Source organism: Microtus pennsylvanicus, chromosome 7 (assembly GCF_037038515.1).
Source record: "Microtus pennsylvanicus isolate mMicPen1 chromosome 7, mMicPen1.hap1, whole genome shotgun sequence".
NCBI classification, from domain to species: domain Eukaryota; kingdom Metazoa; phylum Chordata; class Mammalia; order Rodentia; family Cricetidae; genus Microtus; species Microtus pennsylvanicus.
The window spans coordinates 22786298-22799801 of record NC_134585.1 but is presented as its reverse complement, the minus strand read 5'-3'; the positions used below and the strand labels follow the sequence as shown (position 1 = coordinate 22799801).

The 13504-nt window shown below is 43.2% G+C and overlaps 1 protein-coding gene across 1 annotated transcript in view; it reads right to left on the bottom strand.

Annotated features, from left to right (window-relative positions):
- The window catches only part of Sgpl1 (sphingosine-1-phosphate lyase 1), a 48463-nt gene that overhangs the window by 3175 nt on the left and 31784 nt on the right, over nt 1–13504 (bottom strand). Inside the window, exons 6-13 of the mRNA XM_075980175.1 lie at nt 12377–12453; nt 10698–10826; nt 6478–6566; nt 5178–5283; nt 4427–4525; nt 3516–3665; nt 1172–1410; nt 628–774 (exon numbers count right to left, since the gene is read on the bottom strand). Of these exons, the coding sequence (XP_075836290.1) occupies nt 628–774; nt 1172–1410; nt 3516–3665; nt 4427–4525; nt 5178–5283; nt 6478–6566; nt 10698–10826; nt 12377–12453 (1036 nt within the window). The remainder of the gene's footprint in view (nt 1–627; nt 775–1171; nt 1411–3515; nt 3666–4426; nt 4526–5177; nt 5284–6477; nt 6567–10697; nt 10827–12376; nt 12454–13504) is intronic.

The window sequence follows — 13504 nt, the reverse complement described above, 5'->3', positions numbered from 1 at the left end:
GCAATGATGGGTACTAGGTTTTCATCTCAGAGGGTAGGCCCTGATGGGGAGAGAACCATAGAGCTGGGTCTTAAAGGGCTTCAGTGCTCTTATAAAAACCTAACTCACAGCCGGGTGGTGGTGGCGCACGCCTTTAATTCCAGCACTTGGGAGGCAAAAGCAGGCGATCTCTGTGAGTTCAAGGCCAGCCTGGTCTACAAGAGCTAGTTCCAGGATAGGCTCCAAAGCCACAGAGAAACCCTGTCTCAAGAGAGGGGAAAAAAAAAAAAACCTAACTCACTTGGAGAAAAATGTGGTCGGTGATGACTGTGACCTGGGGAAGGCAGGCTGTAGACAGGAGTACAAACAAACCTTAGAGAAGTGAGCTGACAGCTATGGACAAGATGGATCACAGACTATAGAGGCCAGAGAAAGAACAGAGGGCCTTACAAGTGACAACCTGTCTCAGGAGGCTGGCAGGCAGTTCTACTTGAACATAAAGCAAAGCATTTTGTTCCTTATGTCTACGAACTCCAGTTGCTACCAGTGTGCTGGGTTCTAGGAACTGAACTCTGTATATCGCATTACCTTTATGACTCAGCTCTTAAGGTCATGAAGTGAAAGGAGGAACAGAGGCTTTAAGCATACCTTTTGGGGAACTGCAAGTAGTTGAAATTCCACCCCTTCGCAGACATCATATTAGATAGTCGGTAGATGTCAAAATCATGGGAACCCAGAGCAATAACTGACACTTGAGGATCCCCTAAAATGAAGATGCCTTTGATGTTTTCCAATCTAAAAATAAGCAAATGAGAAAGAAATTGAGCCATATCCACTCCTCTGGTCCTTATCTTGGTTGATGAACATAGGCTACCCTCTGGGACTTTATAGTCTCGTCTTCTACACCAGAGGTCAGGCTGGGATGGGTGATTCTTACGGAGATCAAAATCCCAGAAGACCTAACCTCTCTCCAGAACCACTGGCTTCTCCCAGTCTACCCCACTCCCAAGTCATAGCACAGAATGCAATGCAAGTGTCTCCTCCCTGAGCACCATCTGGTAAAGGGCTGGTCTAAACCCGCCTCTATCAGGAGACAGTAAGTAGTCAAAGGGTGTGCTACCAAGTACAGAGATGCCTTTGGCCAACTAGGAGAAAGCAAGAGACAAAGCAGAACCCCGTTTTCCACACATACTCTGACTTGAGGAAGCGAGCAGTTTTGATGATCTGTTTGGTAGCTTCAACATAGCCGTTCTCACCAAAGTGCATCAAGGTAGCCCAACAGGACGCAATGATGCCACCAGGCCGTGAGCCAGCCATGCTTGGAGATGCGTAGATGCCACCTTGCCAATCTGCACCAACAAAGAACTGGTACTTCCTATACTTCTCGTCAGAGTACAACACCACTGATGAACCTTTGGGAGCATATCCGTACTGAGGGGAGAAGCAAAAAGGTCAGAGTGTGGTGGTGCCTGGCAACTCTGTCCACACTGCCATACACAGCAAAGCCTGCTTTCTTACGGGAATTCTATGACGCTTTCCATTTGGGTAAGGTTCAGATTTAACAGAGTTAATAGGCAGAAGGGGGATGGGGTCCATGTTCTCTTTGTCAGGGATGAGGAATCTGAGATCCAACAAAAAAAATGAAGACTAGGTTTCCTCTGTCTTTCACTCGGCCGTTGGCTTTCCTTACTTAAAATTCTTTCTCTGGGAAGCTGAGCACAGTGGACACACTTATAGTTCTAGCACTTGGAGGTGGAGGGGAGGATCAGGAATTCACCCTGTCTCTGGCTACATAGTGAATTTCAAGCCAGCCTGAGCTATATAAATAGCTTGCCTTAAAAAGAAAACAAAAACTTCCTCTGGAATAACAAGTCAGTATGAAAATAAGGATAAATTTTTCCTAGTAAAAACCAGGAAAAAGAAAACTCAAGTCACTTGGAAGCTCAAATTACTATCTGATCTGAATCCTATTCTATGGCTCAACATTATACTTCTTTTTAAGAACATACTGAGTCAGGGAGTAGTGGTGCATGCCTTTAATATCAGCACGAGAGGCAGAGGCAGGTGGATGGTGGATCTCCATGAGTTTGAGGCTAGCTTGGTCTACAGAGTGAGTTCCAGAACAACCCAGGCTATTACACAGAGAAGTCCTGTCTTGAAGAAATTTATATATATACATATATATACACACATATATAAATACATATATACATATATGTGTATATATATATATATGGTCCAAAAGCAAAGCAACCTATTCCATCTTTTTTTTTAAATATTTATTTATTATGTATACAATATTCTGTCTGTGTGTATGCCTGCAGGCCAGAAGAGGACACCAGACCCCATTAAAGATGGTTGTGAGCCACCATGTGGTTGCTGGGAATTGAACTCGAGACCTTTGGAAGAGGAGGCAATGCTCTTAACTTCTGAGCCATCTCTCCAGCCCCGACCTATTCCATCTTGCAATACACTGTGTGACTCCATTCCACCTAGAGAACTCTTACCACAGCTAATACAAGTTTCATTCCAGACCCATATAGCAAATAGATGGACAGTAAAAGGGGAAAGGACACAGGAGCTGTCCGGATAGACAACTGTAACTGAAATTGCATTATAGATCATTTAGAGTCTGAAAAACAAGTCTTCCCTATGATCTAGTTTAAAACAAGCTCCAGCAACATAATCAAAACAAGGTACACATCCCTGAAGCCATTAATACTTTTTTCCATATCTGGATAAACTTTCAAGAGTTGCCAACCAAGATGGATTTCGTTTCAGTCTACCAAAGGTGGCGAGCACCAACTGCTCCTGAACACACGGGCTTCTTTTTAAAAAGGACTCTGCTATTAGCACATTGTCACTTAGGCTCAGGATCTCCAGTATCATTCCTCACCACTTTCAATAACCTTAAGACTTCAGAGATTTTTGGCACAATGGACCTGGCTGTTGGTATACAGGGAAATCCTCTCAGTATGAGCAAAGGCAAGAGCTCCTTTTCTCCGTGAGCTGTCCCTTCCACATTGTAACCACTACCTGACAGCTCACCTGATGACAGACAAGAGTCAGACTTTATTACATAGTTGGTATGTGTGGTTGTTTGAATGAAAATGGCCCCATAGGCTCATAGGGACTGGAACTATTAGGAGGTATGGCCTTTTTGGAGCAGGTGTGCTACTATTGCAAGAAGCATGTTTCTGAGGGTGGGGCTTAAGATCTCAGATCCTCAAGCCAGGTCTAGTGTGACAGATCCAGATGTAGAACTCTTAGCTACTGCTCCAGCATCATGGCTGCCTGTGTGCCACCATGCTTCTCGCCGTGATGATAACAGACTAAACATCTGAACTGTAAGTCAACCCCAATTTGATGTTTTCCTTTATAAGAGTTGCCATTGCCATGGTCGTGGTGTCTCTTCACATCAAGAGAAACCCTAAAACAGTTTATGTGTGTGGGGAGACTAATGTTTCACTCAACTCCTTTTGTGGAGAACAGCTAAACTCACCAACTGCCAGCAGTTGGCCACTTCCTTAACTCACCTTATGAGTATCTGCTGAGATGCTGGTCACACCTTTCACCCGGAAATCAAACGGTTTCTTCAGTGGGTACCCTGCTTTCTCCATGAAGACAATGAGGAAGCCCCCCAGACAAGCATCCACATGAAAAGGTATTTTGTATTTGAGAGCCAGCTAGTTAAAAAAGAACAGAGGAGATTTATATATAAACCCTTAGCAGGATATGAGTGGCTACTCTGAACTACACCCCATTGGTGTTAAGTGGCTACCTGTACATTTATTTGAAGAGAGGGTCTCATGTACTCCAGCTTGGCCTTGAACATGATATTTAGCTCATGGAAGACCCTTCTGCCTCAGATGACCATGCCCAATTTCATGGGGTGCTGAAAATCAAAACCAGGACTTGGTGCTGGCCTGGAGTACACTCTACCAACTGATCCACAATCCCAAACCCCAAAGAGTTATTTTTAACATTTTTAAGTGAAGTTTATTTTTCATGTATATTTAGTCTTCAAAAGAATCCACCTGAAATGTACTGCATGTAATTTGTATTTAAATATGCCTTGACCTCAAGCTCCCCTACCCCATGTAAGAAATAGCAGAACTCTGATTTAATAGCCTCTGGGGGGGGGGGGGTCTTACTTCAGTCGTAAGTGGTGGGCATGTTCCTAATGGCAGACTACTTCCTGGTAGGAATCTAAGCATCTATTTCAAAATACCTGGCTTATAGGCAGCCTGGGTCACGTACTATCCTTTTCCCAACCAAGATGCCAGTGACTTTAAGAGGCTCCCAAAAGAGGTGCAGGGGCCTGCTTGCCTTAGGATTGATGAATGCTAGCAATCTCTGCTATGTTCAAACCTAAAACTCCTTCTCTTCACATAGCCCTGTACATCACATCTATCTTAAGCATTCATCTGCACAGCCTGTTTCTCACCTTGGCCACTTCAGGAATAGGATCAATCACACCATGAGGAAACTGTGGGGCAGAACACACCAGCATAGCTGTGTTCCTGGAGATGGCTCTTCTCATTGCCTAGGGATTGAAAGTTTAAGAGAAATAAGAATCTTAGTCACAGCTGCTCACGTCTTTTGCCGTAAGGACAATATGGACTACTGGCTCAGAGTCCAGGTTCGCAAGTGCCCCCTCTGTCTCTGCACCCTGGGAAGACTGCCTTCTGCTATGAAGGGTGCACACTAGTCCACATGGAAACACTACCAGAGAGCAATGCAACCGCTATGGAAATAGAAACAACACTGAGCTGGGAGGCAAAGAGGGTAACTGTGAGTCCCAGACCCACAATTTACCAGTGAAGATTTAGTAAAAACCTGATTTAACCTTGCAACCTACAAATTCCAATAATGGAACAGCTTTGATAAATGAAAAGCTCCTCTACACATATGTGAGACATAAAAACATGGTCAGGTCCGTGAAAGCGGGTGTTGGGGCCAAGTACATCCATGCTCATTTCACGAATAAAGAAAAGGAAGTAAAGATGTTGCAAGTAAAATCGGGTTCTACACCATCAGGGACCAGATCGCCCACCTGTTAGCACTAGAAATCTGGCTGTGTGTCACACTGTCAGTCTAGTTTCTGCTCCAGCTACTCTACTCTGAGCAGGGGAGTCCGTCTGTGTAGGACTGGATAGTCAGTGTGACACTCTGCCCCATGAACCTTCAGGACTCACCCGCACATTCACCTCCATGTTCTTGTCCACTGCAACACGTACAATCTTCATTCCAAAATAATGAGCTGCTTTGTCAAATGCAGCATGGGCACTCTCGGGAGCCACACTAGGTGATGGGGGAAGGGACAGAGAAATGTAGCGCACAGCAGGATCCAGCAGAACACCGCAGCAATGAAAGTAACCAGGTCAAACGTCTGAGTAATTTCCCTCGCACTATTATGTTTATACTTTCTTGGTATAAACAAAAAGAGCCATATTGATTTTCTGCAGACAATTTCTTTCTACTATTTAGGATATTATTCTGGCAACAGGAAGGAAATCTCAGAACACAAAAGGATACAAAGCAATGGCAGAGGGTTCAGATATGGGTGTATGAGGCAGACCATCCCAAAGGACCGCTGAGAGAAGCAAGATGCAGATAGTAAGGCTGCCCAGCAGAGAGAGGCAGCCACACTTCAAGGCCAGAGGGGCCTGCCCGTTCTGAACAATCATCAACCCATGGAAAACTAAAATCTGTCTCTCCTACATGGTTACAAATAGTTTTTGAATAATGTTCAAAGAGAAAACAGAGTTACAGGTACATATCTGCTTCCAGATATCCCCATTACTCCACTCTCCCCATTACTGTTTCCGTAAAAGAGAAAATTCTCTACAATGACTAAGTGCCAAGCACCAAAGGTTTACATGTGAAGATGGTGTTAGCAGCCAGGTTTGTTCTCCTAGGCAATTGGAGTCAGTTTGATGACATTCAGAGCAAAAACTACTTAGTTACCTATGCTTGGAGAAAAAAAACAAAAAAACACTAGCCTAAAAGGTATAATATCAGTACCCTGTAAAGAGGTGGACTAGAAGCAAGTCAGCCAAGAACCAAAATTATATCCACACCAAAAACAATAGTAGTAACTAAACCTAAAAATACAACCATTTTTAAATTCTTTTTTCTAGAAACATCTCTCAAGTGGAGGTAGTCTAAGACACTTCAGAAACATTCACTGAGCTATAGTGCAAAGACAGTTTCTTTAGGCTCTGGATAAACTAACGACAGAGGACTCAGAGTCTTCTGTCTCTTTTGGAAAAAGGATGTCATTCTCGCTAATGGTGTTCACTGTGTTTAAGCTCGCCTAACCAACTGCTCCATTTAGAAGACTATTAGATGTGAAGGGGTAAGGGGGAGGTAGAGGGGCTGGGCCAGGGAGAGAAGGCTGGCATTGTAGGAGGAAGAGAAACAGACTGGGCTCAGCTGACACTATACTGCCTCAAACAGACAATAATCAGAGGGGAAACAGACACACATACATACATTTCTGGAGTTTTGATCCCCTTCTCAAAGGCCAAGTCCCGGTAAGCTTTGCAAGCCATCAGGATGCTTTCTGTGCCCCCAGATGTCATCTACGTGAAGAAAAGAAGTAAGTTAAGGACAGGGATCAGGAGGTACAGCCCGCTTTGACCTGGAAAATGTTTGATGCAGACACAGACGAGGGCGTGGGAAATGCTGCAGAGCGGACACTGTCCAGAAGGGCAATGTGGGTCAGAGATGAGGGATACAGGTGTGCCGGTGTCCAGCAACTAACGCTTCTGAAACCCGACCTGACATTCAGTAAACACACCCTATTACCTCACTATCTTTCAGTAATATCTGAGCTTGAATAATTTCCCAACGAGCTGAAGGCTACCGCACTGAGCTAGTAGGATCTTATCTTAGACTCAGCATCTCTGAAGAGTCCTACACTCTTGGGTTTTTCTTTTCAAGAAGAAAACTCAAGATCCTAAACAATTCATTCAGTGTTACCCATTGTATCTGTTGATAAGTAAAACTTTCTGTACTTTGGATTACATATTAATTAGAGCTAGAATGAAAAATTATTACTGAACCTTCCTAACATCTACATACAGGATAAAAATATCACAGTATAGAATCCCAGTGGTCAAGAGTTAGGAAAAAATTAACTCAGAAAATTAATTTTCTTTGTAATTTTTTTGACTCAGGAAGCCTTTTAAGAAACATGTGACCACCCTCCCTAAAATAGCTCACATAATGGACACAGGACCCTTGTTTGTAAATCTCTATGATGGAATGCTGGACGGTGGTGGCACACGCCTTTAATCCCAGCACTCGCGAGGCAGAGGCAGGAGGATCTACAAGAGCTAGTTTCAGGACAGGCTCCAAAGCTAGAGAAACCCTGTTTTTAAAAAAACAAAAAACAAACAAAAACCCTCTATGCTGGAAAAGACAGACTGCTAATTGAGATTAACTCAACAAGTCAGCAATGACACTCTGTGGTCTAGCCTATTACCTCAGCATTGTCACATGAGATACCCAGACAGCTGGGAAAGTACCAGGCCTTACGCACTTACAAGTCTGACAATGACCTAAACAACAACATTTCCTAATTCCCTAGTCATCTGATCATGTGTCCTGTCTTCAGGACAGAAATGTAATTATGGATTAAGAAAACAGGCCACAAGTCACTTGTGTCTATCAACTTTTTTCAAAATATATAAAAATTTACTCTGAGGTATGTGTTTAAGGACATGAGACACTTTCTTTCAGATATGGCCGAACATGGTGGTATTTATGTAAGCCAGCCAAAGTACCTGTAATCTGATTTTTAGTATACGAATTTGTCCTCAAATCCATTGTGAATGAGGTAAATGAAGTTACTATAGGGAAAGATACTTTGAAGCAGAAGAGAAAGGCCTGAGAAGTATTTAAGACCCACAGCTAGGCTCAGTCTAAAGATTTCCCTTTAATTTGGCCTAATCTTGCTTCTCTCAACAGTGAATTCTTTTTCACCAGGAACAGCTCATCAAGAGAGGCACACAGAGAGATGCAGAGACAGAAAAGAGAATGAGACTAAGGGAGGGAGGGAGGGAAACGAGGAGAACACTCTATAGAAGTCTAGACACAAGAAGGGACAGACTGGAAACCGAACGTCGTCCTTTCTCCTGGTCCCTGCCACACCACAAAGATAACTGGAAAGAGACGAGGCTTCACTGCAGCAGTCTGACAGTCCTTAGGGCTGTGTTTCTGTATTAATATGGAAGACTGACTACTCATTACCTGAAAGAAACCAGAAAGGAAGCAACAACAACAGCAACAACCCCAAGAGCTCTGCGGTGATCACCACCAAATACGGAAAGAGAAGTCTATGTAACAAATTTCAAACACTGACAGAGAAGAGTAGCACAGGGCAGATGCAGAAGTACAACCAAACGGTGCCTAGTCAGCCCTGGGAATCAGGCTGTCAGCAGAGTCTTGCAAAGTCTCCCACTACATCCTCAGAGAAACAGAGGTTTCCCTATTCTCTTTCTGTGTGTGGTGGACATGACTGATGGGGAGAAAGAAGCAACACAGAAAGACAGCAAATCTGACCCCTGTAAGGGTAAAGATCTCAGGGGTTCGTGGTGGATTAAATCTCAAAGTAGACTACCCTCTTGCAACTGTGCGGAGAGAACTTTTAATAGAATCTCTGAAGAACAGACCCTGAAATTCTAATAGAGAAGGAACAAAACTTCAGCCAGCCGGGCAGACTAGTCACCCACCTTGAGTCAACATAAACAGACCACCAGGAGAGATTACTGCAGAACCAGGATGAAGCAAATGGCAACTACTGTAAATATAGGGCTGGGTATGAGAAATGAAAGCTCGTAAGGAAACAGCTGAAGCGGCTTCCTTATAATGGTGTCTCACCGCAGCAATTCTGTTCTCAACCTGTGTGCTGCGACCACTGGAAAACACATATATCTGATGATCTTAGGAGCCCCCAACCACGAATGTACTTTTGTTGCTATTTCATAACTGCAATTTCACTACTGAGCAGCAGGTGTCTCAGTTCCTCAAGACTGGTGGAAATAAGTGTTTTCTGATAGTCTTGACCCACAGGTTGAGAACCACTGCTCTACCACATAATCATAAGATCATAATGAATGCAACAGGAAATCAAAACCAGACAACAAAACAACAGAATGAGACAACAGATCAACAACAAAATAACAAATGGCACTCACAGAAGGAGTAAATTTGTTAAGGACAGCAAGAAACAGAATAAGCACCCCTAAAAATAAAAAATCCTCACTCAAAACAAAAAGTTCTGAGATACACTTATAGTGAATCCAGATCTTTTTTTTTTTTTTAAAAAAGGTAACCACAGAAAGACCAATGCCTCTCTCTACTTAGAGAGCTGTGTGGTGCAGTCAATGCCTGGACAGCTGGAGATCCAAGGAAACATGCAAATACCTGAATAGCCTAGAAAAGATGGGAGGGTGGGACTGGAGAGGTGGCTCGGTGGTTAAGAGCCTCCGCTGCTCTTCCAAAGGACTTGGGTTCGATTCCCAGAACTCATACGGCAGCTGGTAACTGTCTGTAACTCCAGATCCAACTTCCTCACACAAACATACATGCAGGCAAAATACCAACCCACATAAAAATGAAATTAATAAATTCTTTAAAAGATATGAGGGTAAGAAGATTCAGAGGGCAAGGGGCTTTCCATTGATTTCGGCCTGTCATATAAGAAAAATATGATGGAGTTTCTATTTCCAGCAACATATAGTTAATACCCTAAGCAACTTTTCTAACATTAAAAAACTAAATAGTTTGACAAATCATTAAAAATTATATCTATCACTGAACTAGCATTAAGAACTAGCTAAACCCTAAAACAAAGTACAACCAAACCTGGATCTTCCCCTCTAACAGTGCATGGACCAGGGGTTTGCCCAAGGTCACACAGTGCAACAGGAGACTGCAGAAAACCCCAAACTCCCTGCTGTACAAGAAATAAAACCTCGCCAGTGTGGAAGGTGACTTTTTTCAATGTGATGTTAGGGTTAAGAAAAGCACTTTAAGAAAACAAAAAGCAGAAAAAGCCAACCGCCAATAATCACAACACTAGGGGCGGGGGAAGAGGCAGGGGTTTCAGGAGTTCAAGGTTATCCTCAGCTACAAAGGAGGTTCAAGGTCAGCCTGGGCTATGAGACTCTTTCTCAGAATACCAAAAAGAAATGGGGGGAGGGGTAGTAGATCAATAGCTATATAGATGAGAAGAGAAGGAGAAAATAGTCAAGTAGAGAAATGTGGCAAAATATCTGGTGAACCCAGTGTTCTTTAAACTGTCTTAGCCGGGCAGTGGTGGCACACGCCTTTAATCCCAGCACTCCGGAGGCAGAGGCAGGTGGATCTCTGTGAGTTCGAGACCAGCAGAGGCAGGTGGATCTCTGTGAGTTCGAGACCAGCCTGATCTACAGAGCTAGTTCCAGGACAGGTTCCAAAGACAGAGAAACCCTGTCTCGAAAAACCAAAAAAAAAAAAAAAAAAAAAAAACCTGTCCTAGCAACTTTATATAGGCTTAAAGGTTTTTGAAAATATGAAGTTGAGAAGGAAAAATACCTAGAATATATACCGAAATGTTGACACGCAGGATTCCAGAAGTACGAGTAACATTTTCATATTCTACATACAACAACAATATAATAACTGTATGGTAGACTATTTTAAAATGTTCATTACAAGTCACTTACACAACCACAGGAATCTGGTCCCCCGTTGAAAAGGGAACAAGTCATCCTTACAATTTCTGCCTCTAACTTCCGTAGTCCAGGGAAGATGTCCGGATGCAGCGGGTTGCTCCAGGCAAACTCTCCATAAGCCTGCAAAGTAAGGCAAAGGGGTACAATATGAGATAGACTGTTACACTAAATAAGGCGAAAATCATGCACCGAGTAAGGTGTTCAAGTTTTGGGTCCAACAGTAGGAACTGGAAAAAGGGTATGAACTATTCCCCAACTTAAAGATCAAAATATAACAGAAGAGACTGACCTAAGTGTACCTAAGTGATTTTACAAATGTGATAAAGGAAGAAGTGTTGAAAGTATTCAACTATAGCACCAACGGATCATCATCACTTTGAAGTCATACAGCTTTGCCTATAACTTTTAGCTGTACAGGTCAAATAAGCCCTCTGAGGCTCAGTTTCCTCACAGGCAAAGGGGACTAATGGTGTCTACCTTACAGGGTTCTAGCAATAATGAAAGGAAACGAAACATGAAAAGCAATGACAGTTTGCCTGCCACAAAGCAGCCACTGTTGTTGAATATGTGCTAAGGGACTCGATGAGGGACCTGCTAACATCCTGAGTGCTCTAGGTGTTTGGTGAGAGGAACCTCATGAGATGAATGGAAATTTATCCTATGGAACAGGAGGGAAAGAACGTGGATGAGCAAGGCACATGCCTACATGGGAGGTACCAGGGATGGCTGGAACAACAGGTAGAGTCTGAATGGACAGAGACACATCATTCCTCCTGCAGGAGAACCTAGCTTCATCAACAGATGATGAAAAGTTTAAACACAGAGTTATGACCAGGATATTATATCAATATATAACTAAGTGAAACATTAAGGTGTGTGTGGTTTCACAGTAATAAACACAAGGCCTGAGAGACCACAACTTTAAGTGTAATTTCTTACAAGAGTGGCTTTCAAAACTAATAAGCTTGATAACAAATGGAAAAAGCTACATCCCTTCTACAGTTAGGACTATCTTGTGGGGTATGCTTTGAGAACGTTATGATCGAGCAGCCTTGCCCTGACTCCCTTATCAAACAACATTGGTTCTAGCATTAAAAACTTCTAATGAACAGGGCGTTAATTAGTGGCGCACACCTTTAATCAGAGCACTCGGGAGGCAGAGGCAGGTGGATCTCTGTGAGTTTGAGGCCAGCCTGGTCTACAGAGTGAGTTCCAGGACAGGCTCCAAAACTACACAGAGAAACCCTGTCTCAAAAACAAAACAAAACAAAACAAAAATTCAAATAAAACCCAGCAAAGTTCCAGCACTTAGGAGGCAGAGGCAGGAGGATCTCTATGAGTCTGAAGCAGACTGGTCTACATAAGCAACTCAAGGACAGTCAGGGCTATATAGGGACCCTGTCTCAAAAAACATGAGCAATATCCTCAAATGGCAGGCTCCTTCTCTAGGAATATGGTTTCCTCAGAGGACCCTGTAAAGTCCAGAGGTATAAATGACATTTCACCTTTTCACAGTTTGAAGATGCATTTGGCAATGTGCACATTCACCCATCTGCGTGAGAAGAAACTTTCAACAATAAAATTCCCTTAAGTGATATTATTATTCCTATTATTATTATAATTAAATGAACTAGGAATGGCGCCTATGCACACAAGCACCCAGTGTTCACCTGCACCAGCAGCTCTGTGAGCTTCGGCTCCCCATTGTACACAGCTCCCGAGGCTTTCCCTTCTTGCCAGAAGACATCTGCAGAAAAAAGTCAAGGTTCCTCAGTCAGGAGCAGGCATCACTGGGAAGACAGATAGTAACACAGACAGGATAGACAAAAACTTTAGAGCATATGGGAAAAAAAATTTCAAGAACCAGACATATGGCTCAGCAGTTAATATGTATTCTCTTGCAGACGACCAGAGTTCAGATCCCAGTGCCCACATCAGGCAGCTCACAACTGTCTGTATCTCCAGCTCTAGGCGATCCAATGCCCTCTTCTAGCTTCTGAGGTGATCTGCACTCAAGTGTACACATTCCCACACAAATGCAGTCCCATACATATGAATTTAAAAAAAAAATTAAAAAGAGTAAATGAATAAGTTGAGTGGAAATTCAATGCTATTCTTATGTTAAAAACCAAAAGAATTTCAATAATGCTTTACCACAGCAAAATAGAGACGAAAATAGAGACGAAAGGTTATTCATTAGTGTCAACAACTGCGGGAAAAGCCGGGCGATGGTGGCGCACGCCTTTAATCCCAGCACTCGGGAGGCAGAGGCAGGCGGATCTCTGTGAATTCGAGACCAGCCTGGTCTACAGAGCTAGTTCCAGGACAGGCTCCAAAGCCACAGAGAAACCCTGTCTCGAAAAACCAAAAAAAAAAAAAAAAAAAAACCAAAAAAAAAAAAAACAACTGCGGGAAAATAGGAACTGCATCAAGGTATAACGAAGACAGAGAGTAATGCTGCCCTCACTCTCAGCTATTGTCTCTGAACATAAAAGTCGCCCTTTGCCTCCATGTATTTCCTGTTCTCCATATGACCCTGTTCTGCAGCTTCCCCATCCCCTCATTTCCCTATCCAGTCACAGGAAGAATAGGAACTGCTCTAAGCAGAGCTGACAGAAATGAGCCAGTGTGAAATCTCACTATTCAAACTCCAGAGCTGCAGCCAGAGCACAAAGCATACCAATGGAGGAGCACCTCCAGCTCAGGCCCCACCCTAATACACGCCACTGCAATAGCCACTTGCCTATGCCATAACTTTCGAGAGTGGCATGGAGGTGACGAGACAAGGCAAGAAGGGT